The 24,178-nt window shown below is 42.4% G+C and overlaps 1 protein-coding gene across 2 annotated transcripts; it reads left to right on the top strand.

Moving 5' to 3' along the window:
- The first annotated feature begins 314 nt into the window (after positions 1-314).
- Cndp2 (Cytosolic non-specific dipeptidase 2) lies at positions 315-18,889 on the top strand. Of its 2 annotated transcripts, none has more exons than XM_084601545.1 (13): positions 315-386; positions 5,490-5,557; positions 6,296-6,419; positions 7,513-7,683; positions 9,918-10,073; positions 11,013-11,170; positions 12,131-12,205; positions 13,472-13,616; positions 14,015-14,114; positions 15,113-15,284; positions 15,466-15,551; positions 16,252-16,418; positions 18,531-18,889. In XM_084601545.1, the coding sequence occupies exons 2-13, from the start codon at positions 5,514-5,516 to the stop codon at positions 18,576-18,578; spliced, it is 1,446 nt and encodes a 481-aa protein (XP_084457671.1). In that variant the 5' UTR covers positions 315-386; positions 5,490-5,513; the 3' UTR covers positions 18,579-18,889. The 2 variants fall into 2 exon arrangements, with proteins under 2 accessions (XP_084457671.1, XP_084457672.1); XM_084601546.1 differs by lacking the exon at positions 315-386 and adding an exon at positions 629-649.
- The last annotated feature ends 5,289 nt before the right edge of the window (positions 18,890-24,178 follow it).

Below are 24,178 nucleotides of genomic sequence, written 5' to 3' on the forward strand. Positions count from 1 at the left end.
ACACTGAAAAATGAGGTTAGTGCTGTATGAAGGAAGGATGCAAGGTGTCAGGTGGCAGTAGCCGTTCTACCGCATCAAGCGATGGGCCTTGCATCAACAGATGTGTACTTTTTCGAAGCAATGTAGCTTGTTTCCACACACAGGCAAGCCCGAATGATAATATTTTCGTTGTATTCGACGGTATGATGGGGCTTCCAGAACAAACTGGTGAAACTATCGAAACTATATCGAAACTACTGCAACAGCACCGGTAGCACGCTTATCCACACGTGCCGTGTGCAAAAAGAACCGGTGTTGCCATCTATAAACGTTGGTGTTGCCGGTGTGGCACGGGACGCGGGGGGCGTGCTCTTTGGATTGTATGTGTCATTGGGCTCTCTGACTCGGTAAGTGACGGGCGGTCGCCCATTCGCGTCCGTCTGAGGTCGAACCTATCTCGCTTTTCTCTGAGCAGAATGTCACGCAGCTGCGTCATTTTGCCATTAGGGATCATGCCTGCAGCTACCGGTTCGCCGATCACATGTTGCACACGCGCGCAATGTGCGGTACAGGGGGTACAGGCAGTTAGCACGTTCCAACTTCGGTTTCGGCGATGCATAATTATGACTGCACTATAACTTAATATTTTCGGCGAGCATGATTTACTTCCGTAAGTTTGGTGAGGAGCGTTGTATTGTTTTCCTGAATCATCACTTTGCGAATCGCTTGCTCCAGTCAGTTCGGTATGTAACTTGATCTCGCCTTTAATGTGGCCTGATTCTGCAAGTCGATCACTGACATAGTTATCTCGTGAACCGTAAAATCAGGCTGTGGTCGTTGCTGATTCTATACCATTGCGTTTATAACAGATAGGCCGTATAGCATCTATCCTGCTAAGAAGTAGCTTCCAGACTACTAGCTGAGTGAGACACTCCACAGACAGACTTTCTGCGTACACCCAGCAACTACTCTCCGCGCATGATCTCCACTCCGGTTCTTGTGTTGCAAAGCAACTCAAGGAAGCAGTTCGTTCACTGCCCTAATAAAGGTGCAACCGATGTGAGCCTGGTGCCGATATGAAACGCTTGGGCAGTGCTGCCACAGTTGCGCGTTCATTGCTTTCATTATTAGCGCAATGAATGCATGTTGGCAAAGTAATTGCATAGCTGCTGTTTACTACAGAGCATGAAATGTAGATGGCTGCCTTAGATTTTCTTAAAACAGTTATATATAGCGTATAAGCTTATATTAGTGCACAGTAAATTTTCATTATTTCGAACTCGCTTTAATACGAACTTATGCTATGTTCACTGACATCGCGATTAATAAAAAATCTCCTACTGCATAACGTGAGCATATTTTTACTTCCTTTATCTGGAGGGGTGATGCATCTACTTGACATCGGGTGTGCTAGTTCTTAGCCAAACACAACACACTAAAATTGGCGACGAGATACAGTACATAGGAACAACCGCATCTTTAGCTTATAGCACACTTCAATATAAGACTGAAATTATTCCTGATTCGGCAATTTAACAAAATATATTGGAAGTTTTCCCGCGTCATGCTGCAGGTAGAAAAATTGTCATAGAATAGGTGCAGCCATGTTTATTCCTCTCCAAGTCTTGCAGCTGTTTGCTGTGACCCATCGCTATTCTTCTGTTGTGCCAAGCCCACACACAGATGCATTGTTAGTGGCACACTTCTAGACATGCATCAAAATGGTGCAGCACATCTTATGATATGACCAGCTGCAAGGAATTGAAATGCTTCAAACTTTCTTCAGCAGCTGCAGTCCAGGCAAAATATTCTTTGCACAAATGTAAAAGTATGGCTTGCATTGGCATTATCACATTAGGGAAACTTCGTGCGAAAATTGCAAGTAACAAAAAAGCAGGGCTAACATGCGACCACAGTTCATGTTTTGTAATTAACAGATTCTTTTATACACATTTTTTGTATGCATCTTCAATACCAGGCAGTTAATTAACTTCTGGCCTAAATGGTTTTACGCCACAGGCACCACATAATGTAATTTCTTCTTGTTATTCAGAATGTGCTACAAATGTTTAAACAGGTGTGTAATAGTTGAGGGAAATTATACCTAAACCTGACCTGTGCATAGTCTGGCATTGCTACATGCTTTTACTGTCTAGCAGCTTATCTCTCATATCTCTACATCCATGAGTTATTATTGTAGTGAAAGAAGAAGTATGTGAAGTGCAGGTTCATGTCTGCTGTCTGCCATTGTCTTGTTTTTCATATTTTTTCCTCCTGTCCTATTGTTCTGTTCTCAGTGTGTATATTTCATATTTCTTGCAGTGCTGCTTTTTTTTTTTTTTAAGTAAATCCCTAATCGATGTCGCTTAAGTTTGCTTAACATCTTGCTTCCTAACTGTTGGTACCTCTCTAACTATACATTCATACGAAATCTGTCTGGACTTGGGCCTTACAGTGCTTGCAAGCAGACTAAAGAGTAATGCTATACATTCTAAGAAATATTTCATTTTTGTCAGTTTAGGCCATGGGAAGTAAGATGTATATTAAAAAGAGGAAAGTCGGCATTGGTTAAACAAGGCTAATAAATGGGATCTTGTCCTCTTGAAATATTAGCAAATTACTACCAACAATCCATTTTTCTGGCTTATATATAATGCGTATCCACTACTGGGTGCAGGATGTTGCCTGCATGACATATTGGCTGTAATGAGTGGGAGTTACGCTACACATTAATTAACTGTTTCATTGCATTTTTTTTTTTCTGCCCATAGCACTGGGTTATGCAATTCACATGAATCAGTGACCTTGTGCACTTGTGCTTCGTGCACTTTTGCATAGAATAAGTAACTACACAGCACATCTGGAAACAATATGAGGCTACCATGTGTTAGTCATTGCTTATTAGCCATATTTATTGTACCTTCTTGTGCACACAATTTGCTTAAGCCTCTTTGCTGTTTCAATGGTGGTGCACTGAGAAAATATAATACAGGCAAGCCATGTTTGGATAATCAAAAGGAAATGGGCAGGGCGTGTAACATGAAGCCAAGAGAACTGGTGGTTCTTGATGGTAAAAGACTGGATTCCAAGATACAGCAAGCATAGCAGGCAGCAGCAGAAATGTTGGTGGGCGTATGAGAATATGACGCCTGCTGGGATAAGATACATATCTGTATCGGGTGTAGAGCTTAGCACAAAAGCTTTTTCAAGGAGTTAGCATTCGACAAATATAAATAAAACTGCAAATCAGCCTCTGATGGGAAGGAAAATAGGTGTACTGCTAGAAATTACCATACTTGCAGAAGTTTATCTTTTTCATATGAGCCACATTGAAAATCTGGTTATGCATAATATTTTTCATTTTGGTTGCTGTGTTAAGTCACAGTAATTGAAATTGCCTTATGTTTTGGTGCTACAAAAACACAGGCAATGCATAATTAATTTTCATTAAAGTGTTATTTTGTTGACGTATAGCTTACCCAAGCACCTCATAGGGTGATGGTTGCACATTATAATGTGAGAGACATGTAAGTTGCACATTAATATCTTGCACTGTCCAGAAACATTATTTGTGCTTTTCCTTACCCTTTATGTGCTTATTTGAACAGTAATTTTATTCAGCAGTCATTTAGTATGCTGGGTGCAGTCAGTTGCAAAAATAGACCTTAAAATGATCACGAGCACCCTTGCAGACGATTTTCTAGAGCCCCGTGACAGAGTGGTACATGAGGAATAGCAGCCATATTGACTATTAGAAAGTTATTCAGTCACTTGTACCTGTCAGATTAGTGGTGAGTAACACAAAGCATTGCGAAATTATCTAAGGGGGCGTATTCTCATTCGTGCTATTCACACCGCTGTTAATCTCGGAGAACAGAAAATTTTCCGATTTGTGGTCGCTGCATGGCAGTCTATTGGCTTATCTTTCTCCCTATTGCTTACTGGGGAGCAGTGTTGTACTTTGGAAAGGTGCAACCTTGTGGGCCTCCACCAGTAGCTCATTTTTTATTTCCTGTTAGATTAGAAGGGACCACCACAAACACTGTTGACTTTGAGGCCTGCTTTAAAAGTGTATGCTTACTTGCCTAGTGGGGCTTTGAAGGGTCCACTGATATATCTCGTGTGCTTAGTGTTGTTTACTTTCGCGGCTGCATATTTGCTTGTAGATAATGATAGGGGAGCTAATGTTTACTCTGAAGGAAAGCTTATTGTCTGTAAAAGCATGTTTGCACCATACTTCATATAGTGCTAATCAGTGGCTGTAGAGCTGGTGGTAGCTTCTTGCACTAGCTGATAGCACAGTGATATGGCATTTGCTTTTTTCTGCTTTTGACATGTCACACATTTGTCTACTCTGAAAGTTTCATGAACTGTTGCAGCCACCAAGATAAGTGAACTTTGCATGGCACACTGAGAACGTCATTTTTTTGCGAGCAGTGCCTGCTTTTCTCTGAAGTGAAGAAGGTTGGGTAAACTACTACTTCTGATATTAAGAGCATCTGCCAGTGACAGGAAGAGGTTTTTATTAACATTCACTTTATTTAAATATTTCATTAAGAATAATTCAACCAGAATGTTTTACTGTTTAGCTTGTGTGATCAGACAGTAAATAGTTTTCTTGCTGATTGTTAATGTCATTCTTAGCAGTGTGGCAGTCTCAATGTTGACCAGACATTAACTTTATTTTTGAAAAGTACTCAGAGGGGTGTGACTTGTGTTGTATATGCATGTGCGTGGACTTGCTTGTGCATGAATATATGCTACCGTCTATGTGCTAGCTACATGCAGGCAAACTGTTCTGTGTTGATCAAGAAAAAGAATCTAGTAGCCTGCGTTTACAGATTTTTGTTACTGTGGTAGTTTGTAAGGTTTTTATTTTCCCAAGTTTTATCAGAGCTTCAAGCATGCCTGCTAAATATAGCATTCTAGTAGCTTGTTTCTAGAACTTGGAAATTGGGAGCAGTTTCGTGACATTCTTTTGAGGTCACTCATGATTATGCTGTTCTCTTAAATTTGTGTGATGTTCCTCAAAAAAAAAAGTAGAAGCAGGTATCTTATTAGCATATGCACATACTTAAAATTTACTGAACTTTATGTGATGGTAGCTGGAAGACCTTTCTGAGCATTTGTAATGTGCTAGTTTATTGTTTCGGAATGGTCAATGTTTGCATTTGGCTTCATTTGCCATTGCAGCAAATGGAGCACATAGGGCTCACAGCCAGCTTTTCTGCTCTGTGGCTGTGACACTTAAGACCCAAGTGTGGAAGCTTATTGCCGACATGAAAAGTATACCCTTCCACCTGACGGAGCAAACTTTTAAATGCAGCCAGAGTGAATTAGCTGTGGCTTTGCGACTTTCAGCAAAATCTTATTGTATAATAGAGGCTCCTTATAGAGCCCATAGCAATGCATTGAAGCCTTATTGCATGCAGCTGCAAAGCTCATCTGTAGATTTGCTTGTGTGTGGCAGTTTCACTGGAGCTGCTGCAGTGAAAAGGCTTTCCTTGCAGGTTTTTTACACAATACAACTGGAGATGGCTCAGCAGAAGGTTCCAGATACTTTGGCCAAAGTGTTTGGGTAAGTTTTAAAAACAGGTTTCTCTTTGTGAGGTTTTTGGTTGTAGCATTCCATTCTTTTCTTCCTATGCTATATATTCAGAGAACTGGTAAAAACAGGTTTTGAGGCTCAAGCCTGTGCTTGGACCTTGACCTGAAATGCTGCTAGAATACGAGCACCAAAATTGCAGAAGCAGTATCAAATCATTTGTTTTCTGTCTTGGTAGCTTTATGTAGCTCCTGTGGGTAGGTAATGTGGCTTGTTCTGTTTCATATGAATTATCAGCACAAGGTTATGGCACGCAATTCTCACTCCCTTAAGTTGTAAAGCCAGCAATTTTCAAGATGTACTGTAATTCAAAGAAGTCTTAAGTACCTGTTTAAATTATGTCTTGTCATAATCAGATCAGTACTTAACTTAATGAAATGGAATTGTGTCTGGAAAGCCTCTGCCAGCTGAGGCAGTTGCACTCCTTGTATACCTCATAGGCTAGAAACTTATTCTTTGAACAAGTCTCGAAGACTTGATATTTGTGAATTGCTGTGGCTGTTCATAAAAATACCTCTGCCAAGGACAGTGAATACCAATATTGCACAACAGAGACAACCTATGTCCCTCAAAAATGTTTCCTGTAAATTATCTCAAAGGTGGAGCTTGAGAATGCGTGTAAGTCAGGATAAAGAAAAACAGTAATTTACTCTTTGTACTCAAAATGTCATGCATAACTGACACTCACGTGGTCTGACCTGTCTTGCCCAGCATTGTGGACAAGAGGCAAAAGGAGATGATCGACCTTCTGCGTGAGGCAGTGGCCATCAAAAGTGTCTCTGGCTGGCCTGATGCTCGACACGAAGTTGACCGCATGATGAACTGGATGAAAGAGGTGCGCAGCAGCTGGGTCTCCTTATTGAGACGTTGTGCTCCAGTGACTCATTTTCTAAGTCCTAGAAGTCCCTTGCAAGCTGTTTTTTTGATAATTCTTTTATGAATTTACAAACCAATTTTTATGGTGATCGAAGCTGCTTCACAATATATAGCTAAAAAGGCACTGCACTGCCCCTTTAGCATGACAGACAGAGTCTGTTACATTAAGGCCATTTTTTTAACCTACATCACCTACACTAGTGTAGCAAATCTCCTATGCCTCCAATGGTTCTTGCTACACTAGTGTAGCTGGTGTAGGGTAAAAAAAATGGCCCTATCGAATATCTTGGCCAAGCTGGGGCATGAAGCTCTCATTACTGATGCATGAAAGAAGCTCCTTTTAGCTTCTTGCAGCAGCTTTTTCCCCATCACCGCAGTTACTCAGTAGTTAATACGCTCAACTTCTGAACCCAAGAACCCAGGTTTGATCCCGGCCGCAGTGAGTGCTTTTTGATGGAGGTTCAAAGCAATGATCCCGTGTACTGTGTGATGTCGGTGTATATTAAAGAGCCCCTAATGGTTTAAATTTCTGGATCTTTCCACTGTAGCGTTCCTCATAGCCAGAGTCGCTTTGGGATGTTATACCGTATAAATTGAACCAAACCATCAGTTTATTTTATTTGCTCTGTAGGTTCAGAAAGCAGGCAGTGTGTGATATCTGTGCCTTTATTGGCCTTTGAGGTAAAGGTAGGAATGGATACTGCTACCTAAATGATGAGTTTTTAATTCCTCTATGTTTATGCTCTATTTAGGGATAACAATGATGCTTGACGATGCCAGTGTTTTAGGAAGCGGAAAGCATACTGCTAGTACCGATGCGTTTCCTTAGGTTGAAAGAAATATTGTTTCAGAACTTCTCTAAAGCTAATTCTTCTCCTAAAGCAAGAAAAGCTATCTGGAGGCAAAACATTGTTCCTTAATGCATTACAGTGTTCAACCCTTCATGGAAAAAAGAAAGCATGACTCAGTTTGTTGTCACATTTTTTTGAAAGAGGGAGGTTTAATATTTTTTGCAGTGAGTTGGGGTTGTGATGTATGCCTCTTCTTTGCAGAAACTGGAGCGTGAAGGTGCTAAATGTGAGCTGAAGGAGCTTGGTGAGCAAACTCTGGCTGATGGAACCAAGCTAAAGCTGCCCCCTGTTCTCCTTGGCCACTTGGGTGCTGACCCTGCCAAAAAGACTCTGCTGGTCTATGGCCATCTTGATGTTCAGCCTGCCTTGCTGGTATCTTTACTTTTGTTTCTGATTTTTCTTCACATTAGGCAGAGAGTACCCATCATTAAGGCCTACCAAGGCCTACCTTTCCGCTTTTCCTGTCTAGGTCAGGCCGAAAAATAATATGCAGAAGACTAAGGTAATGCTCAAAAGCCTTGGAAAGGAACAGCAGTTTACAATAGCAAACGAAGCACTGGAAGTGGTAGGCGAATATGTCTACATAGGACACATAGTAACTGCAGATCCGAATCACAAAAGGGAAGTAACTAGGAGAATAAGATTAGGATGGAGTGCATGTGGTAAGTACTCACAGATCATGACTGGCAGCTTAGCGTTATCGCTCAAGAGAGTATATAACAGTTGCATCTTACCTGTGCTCACCTGTGGAGGCCAACAAAAAGGGGTCTTCTCAAGCTGAGGAGAACACAGAGAGCTATGGGACGAAAAATGGTAACATTAAGAGATGGGAAGCGTGCAGAGTGGGTCAGAGAAATAACTCGAGTTAATTACATTGTAGTGAAAATCAAAAACAAAAAACGGGCATGGGCAGGGTATGTACTGCGAAGAGAGGATAATCGATGGATGCTAAGGGTAACATTGGATTCCAAGGGAAGGAAAGCATAGTAAGAGGTGGCAGAAAGTTAGGTGGGCGTATTGCAGGTGTCAGGTGGATGCAGCTACACGGGACCAGGTTAATTGGGGGAGTATGGGAAGGGCCTTTTCCCTGCAGTGGGTATAGTTTGGCTGAAGATGACTCATATTTTTGCAACCTAACATTAAATAGCTGTGACGCCACTTTTTAGCCAGAAATGCACTTCCACGTTGAATTTTCGATGTCGCTCTGTAGTAAAAGGGGTGTCAAAAAAGTAATTCCACTTAGATTTTTTTGCAGCGCTGTTTATTCTAAAATCGCAAATATTACAGCTGCATATCTCGTAGAGGAAAGATACCAAGTAGGCCTGCATGTCCTTGTTCACTGAGGGCGCAAAGTCATACATGTCGACCAAGATTGCACTGAAACTTATTAATATCCACCAGATAGGCAGACATATTTGTGAATATCATAAATCTTTAATGCATAGTATTCATGAAAGAAAAAAGAATGAAGATGAGGGTCATTATGGTTTTTTGATACTTCTCACATATCGCCATATAATGGTGTTGTATAATGGAACTGTTCTTTCATTTTGTTTGCAACATTAGTAAGCTCTTCACCCATTTGAAGAAGTTCACAAGCTATATAATGACGTGAGGCCCATTTCATGTCAGCACCAAAAATTAAATCATGGTGATAAGCTGCACTACTATACTATGTTTGAAAACATTTGCAAATTGTTGATGCCCACATCAAGCGCTGCTTCGCAAATTTGCCAAATTCATTTTCTTAACTTGGAACTAGGGAAGGGTAGGAAGGAATGTTGCCGTTTTCTTATTCTTACTACCCATTGTGATAGCTGGTTTGGATAGTTGTTGTTTTCTTGCTTTTTTTGGGAGCATCTTAGCCTAGCATGGCTTTAGTGGTGTACATATTTCCCAGACAGGAGTGCAGCAAGAACATATCTACCTAATCAGGTTTAACAAAAAGCTGAAAATGAAAATATGGCTTACACCAGCTGCTTAGTCCTTAATGAGCTGCTTTGGACTTGATCAACATTACACAAGAGTGCAGTGCAATTTTGTTCAGGCAGCGAGGAATGTTCATATATAAAAATAACAGTTCAAGTGCAATCTGGTCGTCTACCTTAATATTGCTACTTGTTTGAAATGACTGAAAGCAAGCTCAGACTTTTGTCCTGCAGCAGTTGCAGAGTGAATATAGACTGTTGTACATCCAGTTACTTGAAGCCCCCAAGGTGCTTGAAGAAATCTCTTTCATTGATGGCTCTAATTGGGAATTTTTTAAAATTAATTCATTTGCGCTGCAACAAAACATTTCAGCGCTGCAAAATTTGGTACAAATGGCCAGAAAACACAGGAGAACGTACCTTGAAAGTTTCAGCAAATTCTGGGGAAGTTGAAAACAGCGCCGGAGTTGCCCTGTGAAATGATTCTACTCCCAAGCGCAGTAAAGTACTGCTCTCGCTCTGCCAAACGCGACAGTGGGCCGTCGCACAGGCCAGCATGGCTTGGTTGGGCCAGCCGTTAGATGGCGCCACTAATCAATATGGCACCATTCATGAAAAGCATTTCTGGTTTCAAGATGCCAATTATTATGTGCATCTGGCTACATGCACTGTGCACAGGAGGATGGCTGGGACTCTGATCCTTTTGTGCTGACTGAGAGGAATGGCAAGCTTTATGGACGGGGTGCTTCAGACGACAAGGGTCCTGTGCTGGGCTGGTTGCATGCCATCCGTGCCTACAAGGAAGCGGGCCTGGACATTCCAGTCAACTTGAAGGTGCGACTTTTTATTGCATGATTTTTTTAGTGTGTAGCACTTCTGGCCGCGATCACAGGTTTCACTGGTGGCAGTCTGACGCCTGCTATTTCGCTCTCTCTCTCTTTCCGTGAGCTTGAGGCACAAAGGAGATGGTAGTGATGCCGCGAGACTAGGTGATGTTGTGCCTCGATGCGTATCTTAGCCAATGAGAAAGCACAGCAGCCTTACAGCTGCAACCAATGAGAAAGTGGCGCGTATCACAGTTGCGGCCGTTACAGAGCAGTGCAGTACGAGCGCGTGGTACTCCGGACTGAATAACTGCGTGTTGCTCGCACACCCTCAAATTCAGATTCTCTCCCCTAGTGTCAGTCGTTGCTCAGCCTTCAAGGACAGCAGGCGTGTGCGCGCGGTGCTCCTTCGACCTCAGCTCCGAGCTGCTCACTGAGCTGCTTGGTGATAAAAAAGCATAACAGAGTGTAAAAATGCTTATGAAGGTATAGTAGGGGCAAACAGTGCTATTCACCTACAGGGCATTTGATTAACTATGCAAATCGGCTCTTTTTTCTTTTTAATTTATTTTTTTGCCTTTTCTATAGCCATGGCTGCAGAGCTCTTGGCAGGCTCAGCAACTGAAAACTTAAAATTGTATATATGCTGCGAGAAATATTTTGGTGCCATACCTGTGCTAAACATATCCTATCTTTGAGGCATCTTGAGTGGCTGATTGCGCAAGATGACAAAGATTTCAGTTTTGCACGTGCTTGATAGCTCTGTTAATTTCTCGTGCTGCTTTTGGGGGGACAATTCTTAAAATGCCCAGTGTTTTAAGAATGCGTGGCAAGAGTCTGATGCCAGTTTACGTTCCACTCAGGAGCTATGTTAATGAAAGTTATAGCATGCATTGCTTTGCGGGTATGCATGCTGGAAAATTTTCGTGAAAACTGTGATCTTATGCAGTTTGTGTTCGAGGGCATGGAGGAGTCCGGCTCCGTTGGTCTGGATAATCTTCTGTACAGCATCAAGGATAGTGACTTCCTGAAGAAAGTTGACTATGTCTGCATCTCGGACAACTACTGGCTAGGCAAGGACAAGCCCTGTCTTACGTATGGTCTCAGGTGTGTTGTATGAAGGTGGCCACAGTTTCACTTTGCATGTTCGTTAGGCTAAGTCTACACTAAAGGCTGCTTCCTAAGCTACTTTATTAAAGCAGTAAGTAGATATCAGACCAGTTCCCTAAATTATGAGGGACTGTAGCTCTAAGAATAGTGAGCTTATCTTCTATTTTTTTAATAGCTCCCTAGAAAATAATGATTGGTCAGTTTTTGTGGTAATGTGATCTGGTGGCTTCTTGTTATGAAAAATAAAGAAATCGACAATTTAACATCATTACACTGGTAACTTCAGTGGAAGCACAGTCCAGTAGGTGCATTGGCCAATTTAATTATTCTGGCCAACCTTTCTGCCTTTCTTTCCATAAACGCATCTATCTATTTTGTGGGTGATCCATTTCTAATTTGAGAGTCACCCAGGCCAACTTTCGTGGTGGCCATCGAACTGGGTCCGGTCTATTATAATTGGATATTAGTTTTAGACCAACTAGTCTTTGGCAAATTTGCGAGTGATAATGATCAAATTTTTGGATTGCCCGGGCAAACTTTGGTGATGACCATTGAACCAGGCACAGTCCATTATACCTGGATACCAATGTGGCTGAAGTCAATTTTCAGGTGGCCTGGACCAAATTTTGGGGCTGGCCTTGGCCGACGGCCAAAAGTCATGTCCACCATTATTCATAGAAACATCACTAAAACACACCAGACAATCAAGAAGATGAGATGAGTGCTGTCCCGTGCTGGCTTATCAAGGTCAGTCAAGGTCAAGGTTGCACTGACCTTGACTGAGTAGAGTTATTGCTCCAAAACAGTGATGCACTTGAGCAAAGTAAGAGTTCTATAGCCTGCCAAAATTTACACAATGTAATGTTATGACATTAGGACTATCGTGCTGGTTTGGCTTCAATGAAGCATGCCACTTTTCAACGTACAGATGCTTATTCTCAATTTCTTCTGTTACAGGGGCCTGTGTTACTTTGCCATTGAAGTTGAGTGTGCTAGCAAAGACCTTCATTCAGGTGTCTTTGGGGGCTCTGTGTAAGTGCTTCTTGCTTGAAACATTGCCTGGCTTTGCCAGTTTCTTTATTATAAACACATAAGCTCGGGCATTTACTCGCTTATAGGTTGACCTGTTTTTCCAAATTTACGTTCTGCACTTTTGGTCAACCGATATGAAAATCATTGGTAGAACGATGTGAAAACCTGCCAACAGTCTAAGAAAAGGAAAGTGAAATGATAGCAGACGGCGCTATTGTGCAAATTCCCATGCAGTGACTGCCGTTGGCCTTCACAAAGTACAGAAGTCGCTGTCACCTCCAGCGTGCTGCGATTTCTTGTGCCCTTTCATTTTTATGAAAAATCATGTAAAAGATTTAGAAATGTAGCTGATGGTTAGATAAGAGTGCAGCCCTACCGTATTGTGTATAGTCCGTGTAGATAGTTTAGAGGCATTGTTGTGAAAATTGAAAATGAGTCAGACAGGGGCTCAGTGAGTTAGGCCTCCAGAATGTTGATGACCATTCTTGGCTTCATTTTACACACCATCATATTACGCACACGGAAATGCCAGAAAACTGAACCATAACACACCTCCGATTTTGGCGTTGCTGAAAAGTGTCTCAGACCCTTTGGGTATTTATAGCAGGAGCATCTCTTCGGTGATGACTTTCTCGTGGTGCCATCACAGGTTCTGTATGTAATGCACAATTTCAGTCTCCTTAATTTCTCATTGGTGGTTTGGAGCTTCTATTGGGGAACCAATACTGTTTCCCAACTTTTTTTTTTTTTTTTTTTTCCTTTTCCGGTTCTCAAAGTTAAGGGGTTGACACAACACATCAACCGATATACTAGAAGTAAAGTATACATACAGATTTTAATACTTTCAGCTGGGCAGGAATGCCCATGACAATACCTGCCACAGCCAATGGTCATGCGTTTGTGAAGGCTAGCTTTATTATTTGTTTTTTACGTGGTCCCTAAGGAACTTGGAATTGGTCCTATATGGAAATAAAAAATCAAATCAATGTAACTGGCTTTAAGGAAAACTCCAGACAATTGTACTAAACTAAAGGCAATGCACCATCAAGTCACTGTGCTACTGCATTAAAAATTGGAACGTTTTGGGAGTTGCACAAAAATAATCAAACTTGCAAAAGAAAGCTGGGCAATTTCGTGGGACCAGTATAATGTAGTGCTGATCAGGAGTGGATTGGGAGGCAACCTATAAACGCGGTCTACTCTATTAAGCGATGGTTCAGGACTTATTTATGTCATTCATATTGCTTGCTTGTGTTGCTATTCTAGATATGAGGCCATGGGCGACCTGACACACCTTATGAGCCAGCTGGCTGACCGTACTGGGAAGATTCTGATTCCAGGGATCATGGACGATGTGGCGCCCCTCACCGAGAAAGAGCGTGAACTCTACAAGAACATTGACTTTGACATGGTGTGTATGTGTTGCACATGTAGGAACTAAGCCTGCCATGAAATAAAAGTTTTTTTGTGGATGTGGAAATTTTGAAGATGATTCAAGAACCGCAGCACTTGGCATGCTAGCTTGCTTGTACAGAGAGGGGAACAAGCATGTTAACGGATCAGCAGATTCTGTGTTTCAAAATAAAGTGATTAGGTTAATTGCATTCATGTCATTTTGTTACCCTGTCCACTAACACAATATCATCAAAGAAAGTACATGGCTACTGATGCACAATTCCATGAAAAATGCTAACACCCCGCAACTTTTTGCTCACTTCTAGGGGTCCTAACTATGCCGTGCTGCGTAAATTGTGAATTTTTTGGTGTCCCCGTTGCACTCCCTCCTTTAGACAAACAACTTCTGTGCAGGACGGATACTGTAAGGACATAGGCGCCTGTGGACTCCTACACCCAACCAAGGAGGAAGTTCTGATGCACAGATGGAGATTCCCATCACTGTCCCTTCATGGTGGGTTCAATGATGGCTGTACCGCTGCATGGCTACGCTTTTCTGCCTTCATTAGCAAAGCTCTTGATGGGGTGTTTTCTCCTGGCAAGCTATGTTGATCCTCTACTGCAAAGAACTGAGATGAGCTCAGACGTATCGGAGGCTAAGGCAGAAATGGCAACAATTTATGTCAGTGTGGATATTTAGTTGACAGATTCATCACGATGATGTATGGCGGGGGGATAAGACATGGTGTGGTGATTTGAGACAGTGACAGGAAAGAAATTGGCATTTTAGTTTAAATTTTTTGCATGACTCGTTTTCTCATAAACCCTTGATTGTACTTATTCTCGTGAATTGCACAAGTCATGCTTTAATCTAGTGGTGACAGAATACATCGCTAAAATATTTTACCCATTAAGATTCAAAAAAGAATTGAGTACCTTTCTACAGTCAAAATTAGCTCTTTTATATTGCGCTCACAGTGTGCAAGTTGGTATCTCCCACTGCCGCTATCTTTTGTATAATGTTATAATTCTTTGCTTGTTATTTTCCATGCACGCTTTAATAATTTGTTTTTAATTCAAATTGTATGTTATTAGTATTGTATATTACTTTTATATTTTTAAACTGTGTACCTTTTTTTCCTCCAATATACTGTAATCCCTCCAGCTCACCTGAGGTCCCATGTTTAGAACCTGCGAGGCATTTGTATAAATAAATACATAAATTTGACGCAAGGGTAAATAGAGTGTGAATGCAACAATATGCAGTTCAATAGCTTGGTTAGCTCGCCACTGTTCATACTTCTTTTCTGTTGCTAGTTTCAGCAAGGCATGGCTATGAGGTCCTACTTGTAGGTGTATCTGCTCCTGTGGTGTTCGGTCGATAAGCCAGGATTAAAGTTTTGGCTTGTTGGAACCAAATAATGGTGGCAAATCAAGAGGAACCTTGGTAAGACGTGCTCACCGTGTACTGTCAACTGACCTTTTTTTCTCTCTCGGATATTTGGCTCGCAGGTGTTGAGGGCGCCTTTTATGGAGCAGGCGAGAAAACCGTGATCCCTCGAAAAGTGATTGGCAAGTTCTCCATTCGCATTGTTCCAAACCAGGAACCGGCCAAGGTAGAAGCATCGGTCAGGAAGTACATTGAGGACGTGTGGAAGCAGCATGGGAGCCCCAACTCAATTAAGTGAGTCTGCACCCAGTGGTGGTGCGTGGCCGACTTCCTATGCTATCAGTGGGCAAATGTAATGGTCGTACAGATTGGAGGTTTAAGATCAAAACTCTCGTCCATGAACTGATGGGACCAATGGCAGTCCAGTGAGGGGTTGAGACCTGAAATTTAATGCCTTGGTTTTCATTCCCTGCAGGGTCCACATGGCCAGCGCCGGTCGTTGGTGGATCAGTGACCCTTTTTCTTCAAACTTCGAGGCTGGCAAGGCTGCCACTAGGCATGGTGAGTGGCCTTTGTTAGTAGTTGCACTTCTCCGGAGCATTCTCCCGAGTGTGTTTGCCGCCTTTCTCTCACACTGCTCGTGAGCTTCATTTGCCTTTGCAGCCAATAAGTGCAAGGCTGTTTATCTGATGTGATAAGCAGTTTTGCCAAGCTTGCTGCGTGCGCATGTGGTCATAAGCGTACGGGGTGTGACTTTGGCTAACAAATTTAATGCCTTTTCAGCCAAGTTGCACTTCTCCGGAGCATTCTCCTGAGTGTGTTTGCCGCCTTTCTCTCACACTGCTCGTGAGCTTCATTTGCCTTTGCAGCCAATAAGTGCAAGGCTGTTTATCTGATGTGGTAAGCAGTTTTGCCAAGCTTGCTGCGTGCGCATGTGGTCATAAGCGTATGGGGTGTGACTTTGGCTAACAAATTTAATGCCTTTTCAGCCAAGACACTTTGGTTGAGATTTGATGATGTACTGCATGGCTGGCAAGCTCCCAGTCAAGCTGCATATTTATTCCAGGTTGCATGTAAAAAGGGCACTTAAATTATCTTTTACTGCCATGGGTATACTGAGAGTTAAACTGCTTCAGTTTAAGTAGAATTAATTCCACTCTCTTGCTGACGGAGAAGAGCGGCATTTTTTTTATTGCGTTTGGGTTTGTGGATGCGGAATTTGTGGTGGCTGCTGCTGACAACGAAATTTCTTCCTGCACAGTGTATGGCGTGGAGCCCGACATGACGCGGGAAGGAGGAAGCATCCCGGTGACACTGACACTGCAGGAGACAACGGGCAAGAGCGTCATTCTGCTTCCCATGGGGGCGAGCGATGATGGTGCACACTCGCAGAATGAGAAGATTGACAGACGCAACTATATTGAGGGGGTGGGTATCTGCACTGTTGTGGGTTGACAGGGAAGCTTTGTTCTGTGCAGGGTTTGATCTCCAGTGCTGCTGAGCACCCACTAGGTTTTCTGCTGGTACAAACTTTCCCTCGCCTGTCTGGTTCTTGGCTTCGAGGAGTGCAGTGCTTAGAAAAGTGGGTCACCTTGAGCAGACCAAAAACACATCATGTCAGCCGTGACTCTATTTGACCAAACTGCGTTTACACTGTCAACACCAATTCGTCATTTTGGATGTCTGTGTAGATAATGGTTGCATCCTCTACCTTCTCACAGTCTGTAGTCAAAAACACTTGTAGGAGCCATTAAAGTGGCACCAGAGTTTTTTCCTTCTTTTTTTGGTCATAGTTAAAGAGATGGCAGGAACAGGTTGCTTAGCATTGATTTTGGTGTTACTGATGCTGCATTGTTGGGAAAGGTTGAGGGTCGCCGGAGAAGGGGTAGGCAGCGAACGCAATGGTTAGATGGCATCATCGAGGCACTGCAGATGAAGTTATGTGATGTTAGGAAGATAGTGAGAGACCGGAAAGCGTGGCGTGACATGGTCCATAGGGTCACGAAGAGTCGGACACGACTGAACGACTGAACTGAACTGAACTGATGCTGCATTATGCACAGTGATGCAGAATTTGGTTAGTATGTCTTATGCATACCTATTACACTTGGCCGTTGTAATCCCAAGTGCTTGCATGGCCTAGTGAGGTACTTGAGCCAGTCTTGTAGTCACAGTCGTAACCCTTTGGCACGCGATGTACACAATCGTGTACAAAAGCAAGTCACAGCTTTTTCTTTGAGTGTGCTGCATCGAGCAGCGATTCCTTTATATTGGGTAAATCTCGCTCCCTTCATTTTGCAAACTGAGTGGACATGCCACGTAGCGAATGCAGTAAATAATGTTTCACAAAAGAGTGAGTGGGATAGCATGTCTTAATTATATGTATGCATTCAAAATTGAAGTAGTTGCATCAATTTTTTTTTTTTTCATAGTTTCAGGCGTGACATGCGGCTTTGAAATTGGAATGTTTTGAATAATTATGACACTAAGAAATTTAACACATGCCTGCAAAACGTTTACTGCTGGTATTTAGCACTGCTTAGCTCACAGATGGTCTTTATTCAGGCTGGTCCTTCATATGTGAAAAATAATTTTTTTGAATGGAAACACAAAGCGGCATGTGAACAGGCTAAGGCACCTTTTTCTGGGCAAGAGCTTTCGGGCAAGAGCTTTGAATTGCGATTGCAATTAGCACTATGACAGCTATTCTGCAAAACCTTTTTACTTGTGCTGTTCTGCAGAGAATGCAAATGACTACTATATTGCAAGGCTACAGTATGCATGAGACATAAATAGTTCACAAATCTTATCCATATTTTTGCCCTGCCATGGTGGCTCGTTGACTAGGGCGCTCAGCTACTGAGTCGGGAGACCCGGGTTCGACCTTAGCTTTGGTTTGTTTTTTCTTCATGGAAACGCAAGGTACCCGTGTACTGTGCGATGTCAGTGTACTTTCAAGAACCACAGGACGGTCGAAATTATTTGACGCCCTTCGTTACGGCGTCTCATGGTCCGAATTGCTTTGGGACATTAAACATCATAAATTATGAAGAAAGTTATTGTTCAAAGAACTGAGTCATGGCTGTAAATGAAAACTGAGCTATAGGCTGTGATTGGCTCTCCCGTGGGAGCCACTTATGTTGGGTTTTTGATGGCATGGCAATTCACTGCCTCCGTGTGTTTTATGATATGTGACATCAGTGTGTAAGTGTTTGTGCATATTTTGAATCTATTTGTTGTTGTGTCAGGGTCATCACCCTTGTTTTCAGATGTGTCCAAACTATAAAAGACAAAAAAAGAAACTATAGCGCACAATGCACATGCAGGTGCTCTACGGTTTTCAAACCCTATAGGCATTTTCTCAGTACTTATATGCAGTGATATTTTTAGTTGTGTAAAGATTTAGCTACATATACTTGTAAGAGCTAGTAATATGGTTCGGGTGGGCGATGAATTGCAGGGAAGTCTTGTCACATTAAAACCATATATTTACATTTGCATGATAATGAACATCTTTTTTGCTTCCTTTTTGCTTTTCAGTCCAAGCTGTTGGCTGCCTACCTCTATGAAATTGCCCAGCTGAAGTGAAGACTTATATCTCTTTTTCCTTTTAGACGTGCAGTCACTGGTATTCTCTTACTGAATGAATGAATGCTAATGCTGCTTATTCAGCTCAAATTATATACTTATAGATTTTGGCGGCTGTTTAACAGGCATGTTTAAATGTCACTTGGAAAAAGCACTCTTAAAGAATCGGATTCCTTTATTTTGCTTGCTTTTTAATCAAGCCGTTTATTTTTATTGACCAGAATGTATCGGAGACTGTTTTTTAAATGCACCAACATCATTTTTACCCAAGACGATATTTGAAATAAATATTTTGTATACAACCCCCTGAATTTCCAGGTTTCCTTTTCATTGTGAGAAAATACTGCAGGTTTCTGCAGTGGAACAGGTGCCAATGCAACATACGTCCACAGTAGCAACTCAACATGCAACTTTGGCGAAAATAATGCAATACTGCTTGGGCGAAATTGCTGGACACAAAGAAATTGCACATGTTACTTTGTGGAGGTCGCCAAGAAGGGGCGACCACGGCCATATTTATTTCATCAAGGCTGGAGGAGCAGCGGTGAAGCATCCGGCTGACGCTTAAGTCTCAGTGTTCTATATAGCACGTGGCAGAGCCACCTCGTCTTTCGGCACACGGCCGTCACTGACCACTCGTGTCTCTGAAATTTCATCTAAGGCAAGCAGCCAGGAGTTTAAAAGTGTGAAGTCTGGCTATGAATTAGAATGTGATTATGGCATACTAATTCAGTTTTGCATTCACATAAGTCCATTTTTCACACATTTGTTTCAACATCATCGGAACCACTTACACAAGGAAAGACTGCCTATCAAGAATGCTTCGACAGAGCAATTTTATGCCACCTTCAGATTTGGCACACTTCTTAAGCACACAACTTCATTCTCTTGAAAAAAGAAACCTATTGATCAACTATGCGAAAAGATGGCCACTGCAAACCACATCTTGTGCATGAAGATCAACAAACTATGGGAAAAACATCTCTCGCAATTTTATGAACACATCCGGTTCTGTCCAAACCTACTCTTGGGACCAAATTCACCTGTTGAAATTCTATATCTTTGCCCTTAAGAGAAGCAAAGCCTCTAAGCAAGCACCTGCAGCAGCGGTGCAGCTGCTAAGGTGCTCAATAGCTGTGTCCAAGGATGCGGGATCGAATCTCGACCGTGGCGGCCGCTTTTCGATGAGGGCAAAAAAACTAGGCTCCCGTGTGATGTGCGATGTCAGTGCACATTAAAGAACCCCAAGTGGTCGAAATTTTCGCCCTCCACTACAATGTCTCTCATAGCCTGATTCTCTTTGGGAGGTTGAACCCTGTAAGCCAAACAGAGCCTCTAAGCAAGTTATATTACTTAAAAAGAAATTGTTACCTCCCTTCCATCAAGCAGACACGTTACACCTAACTGTGGTGCATGATGACCTTAGTTAATGCTTATGTGTCGTTAAACAGGGAAAAGGTCACTTGAGAGAGCAAACTGGTCCAAGCATTCTTCTGAGCATAGTAAATATTTTTGAAGTAGTATCATGAAGCAGTAAATTTTGTCAAATACCTGCCGTATATTTATGGGATATGGCCTTCATACTGGTTTGATGCAGGCTAATTTGTGCTAATTTTGAAGTTACTAAGTCTTGTGCGACCGTAAACATTGAGGATATAGACATCAAAAGAACAAAGATGTGGACACTTGGGCATAGCAACTGTAATTGTGAAATGATTAGGAATGAGTTCTCTTTATTATTGGTGAATGTGGCTGATGCTATTAGTATGTTTTTGAGTTCCTTGAATGCCAGGTGAAGCAGTATTTGAGGATCAAAGGCCTTGCACACCACTAACGCATAGAGGGTGTGGACACTGTAAAAACAGAACAATAATACTGGGCTCAGTAAGGCAACTTAGTTGTTCTGTGTCCATGTCTGCATTCTTACGAGGCCTCCTACCCTAATTTACAATTATGCATTGGCAGCAGGTAATGTTGAATAGGGTGCACCGATAGGGCTGCATGTTGAAACTACAGTACTGACAGATTATCTTGAATGGCCTTATTTGTTGGTTGCGAAGGTTGAGGATGATACCTGCGAAAATATAAGAGGACTTTCTCGAAAGCATGGATGCCGCTGGCTATAGTTGGGAGAAAGACCAACAGCGCACTTGTGGATTACATCAAGCAAGCCTTAGTGTGTTGTAGAAACGGTGCACTACATAGCTTTCATACTTCGGGGTGTGCTGCTGATTGGCTGGCTGGCCTGAATACACAAATCTCGTGCTGGTATTTCACAACAGCAATTGATATGAAATCACTGTAGCTTGTTATGCATTTGGTACACCAGTTTGTCACTTGCATACTCCTGAACTTAAAAAGAAAACACTTTGTTGCTCTTGGTGTGAGTTGATGTAAAACAGATGCATGTCTCATGCTAGTCATCACATGCAACCACGTGGAAACTCGTTGCCTTGAAGCACGAAGTTGTGAATAGTGTGGTCTGGTGGAAAGCGAGAATGCAAAAATACATATCATAGTACAATATAGCAGCAGAAACACCTTACGTGCATTACTTGAACGGATATGCCATGTGGAATGTTTTTGCATTAATTCCCACACGTCGTATGTCTATCCACAACCTTTTGAGAGACAAGAAAATAAGATATCATTTAATAAGATACATTACAGTGAAAGGCTAAGTGTGCTATGGCCGGTTGAGAACGCTCGTTGCTCCTCGGCTCCTCTTTGTTTCGCCATGAATTTTTTTTTTTTTTGCATGGTAGTTGTTTCCAGTGGAGCTTCTGTAAACAATGTGTTCTTACACGCCTTCGCGAGTAATATATATGAAGGCCCCTAACTCTCCGCGGACAATTTGCGAGATTGGGTTTACAGCGCTTAGTCTTTGTTGTGACGGTATATATGCATCCGTTTTACCAAGTGCTATCTTAATTATTGAGTTCCACTGTTCCACTTGCAATGTGTGGCAGTGTAAATGTAAAATATACAGAGCCCTCAGTTATGTGACGTTTGCCATAGTCCTCATAAACGCTAACAATTTGCAAAGCGTTCCTCCGCGCCTTGACAAATATTTCAATTGGTTCCTTTTTAAACGTCGCTCGCGCCTGCGCATCTGCCGGCCTCTGTTCTTGTTCGCAAAATTTTCTCCTAGGTGCGCCTGGTTTCAGTGCCGACTGCATAGGAAAATGAAAAAGAAAGAAAAAGCGCGCTAGAATACGGCTGTTTAACGCGACACTTGAACATTAGGTATAGATATATGTTGTTTTATTTTTCTTTGCAAAGTCAGACTTCCAGAAGGTGAATCTATCAGGACTTGTCCAGACCAACAGTGAACTAATCCTCTCGAAAGATCGCTTAATTATTTACAGCAGCTCTATCTCAGTGGGTTGCCTTCGCAGCTGCCACTTTCAGATCGTGCATATCCGCTTTCGGCATGACGTCCTCCTTGCAGCCAGGGCCAGTTCTTCCCGTGGCACCCCGACGACTCGAGACGAATCTCCTTGAAAAAGGTGACCGTCACTAAAATGCGCTTAAAAGCGTGCATATATACAAATGCTTCAGTTAAGTTCGGAAAACTCATCACTGACAGTTGTAATTAAACCACGTGCAAGGGAACTGGTATTGGAAATAAGTGAAAGGAGCTCACGCTTATCAAAGCCACACCGTTGTTACTGATTAATTGATGTAGAAAAAAGTATTCACAATGCCTCCCGACAACGACGCCCAAAGGCGCTGCAGGCACGGCATAGGGTACCTCGATGCGCGCCCAGAGAGCGGGCGCGCATCGAGGTACTCTAGCATGGCATATATCACACCCAGTTCTGGTTGTTTTTGTTGCTATTATCAGTCCGACCGTCACAATCCGTTCGCGCATCATTAATTCAAATCACGAAGGCACGATCATGACAGTGCTCATAGCGGAAGAAACAAAACAATTAAATATAAATGCGCTAGTACAGTTTTAATTGTTTCATATGTGGTACTACACGCCCATCAGCCTGCATATACAGTTGTATTCCACCTCACTGAAGGACCACACGACATGGATATCTATAAAGCCCCGCTTTAACCAATGCGTACCGATGGCCTAGAAGAAGCAGCTAGTGTGTCTAACGCGCCGGATACAAAACTCTCGCGGTGTGTCCCATATTTCCATCTCAAAAGCACTGTCCCTTGCAAGTTGGGACCTAGGCTTCAAAGCTTCAGACAGACATCGGCGAAATCGGTGAATGGCGGCCTTAGTGATAGCGCACTAAAAAATGAAAAAAGCAATCGCGTAAGAAATTAATTCACTCCCATGGATGGAAAAACTTTATTTTCGTCAGAGAGCATGTATGGATGGTTCCGTGTTAGATGGCCATCAACCCATGGCTGACGGCGACCTGGGTGGCCCACTTTATCAGGAGGTCTGGCAAGCCCACCCCCTTATCTTTTGGAGAAGAGTATTCACTCCCAAATGGCCGGAGTAGGCGAATGGGAGGGCGGAGGAAGTTGGGGCGACATGAGAGGGCGAGGAGGAAGCGCTATGACGAGGAAGGTGGTGGCAATATTTAAAAAAGAAGTTGGGGGACACGTAAGCTCTGTTTTTAAGGTTGAGACAGCGTTAATGGATCCCGTCTGCAGCTATCCTACGGATCCTCTTCAGCGTACATGTACCGGTGTGGACAAAAGTAAACGGAGCACGCTTTTCCATTCGAATTACAATCATACTTCTTGTATTGGAGATAAGAAACAATTATCGTCCACTACCAGTTTACATGTACCACGACTGTCAATTTCAATTATGCGACGTATGAAAAATATCAGAAGTAGCATGTACACTTTGCTACTCGTTTCATCACTAACACTTAAATTTGTGCTTGAGTTGTCCCACACATACTCATTAGCATGCAGTCGTAAGCTACCACATCATGTGAATGATCACCTGACATAGATCATCCGGCTCTTGGTCGTCAACTGATCTGCAAATGTTTTTTTCGCGCACTGTAAAGGGTGCACCACCGTATGCTTAGGGGTAGTGCAGGTAAGCACCGTGCAGAAGCTAAGGAAGCAAATCTGTACTCAAATTTGAAAAAATAAAAAAATTAAGAGCTCATGTGTCTTCGAAACTAAAATATTGAATATTATGTGAGCAAAAGTTTTCCACATGTGATACAACCACGAACAATTGGAAGTTTTTACGGTAACGGCGATTTGCAGTTTTATATGGGTTTGTGCGCACTTTCACTCAATCAGCCCGTGTGCAGAAATGCATAGCAATGCCTGCAGCGGGGTAATAATTAAATTTAAGAAAAAGCGTTCTCTGACATACCACCGATATATGTCTCCGAGACTACGGGGATGTCCTCACAAATAGCTTCGCTTCGTACATATTTTAACGCTCTTCATTGTTACAGCAGATTTGGAAACATGCAGCATATTCGAGTGTCATACTGTCCCCTTAACTATTACGGTGCTCTGAAAAGCCAATAACACATTTATTGTGAAAATATTTTGAAATATATTGAACCTCTTTTTGACAAGCACACGTACCGATGCTGACGAAAGTAAAAACGGAGAACGCTGTTTCCTTCTAAACTTTTTCACACGTTGCTTGATTG

The sequence above is a fragment of the Amblyomma maculatum genome, chromosome 4, assembly GCF_055883805.1.
Source record: "Amblyomma maculatum isolate TAMU_Amacu chromosome 4, ASM5588380v1, whole genome shotgun sequence".
NCBI lineage: Eukaryota > Metazoa > Arthropoda > Arachnida > Ixodida > Ixodidae > Amblyomma > Amblyomma maculatum.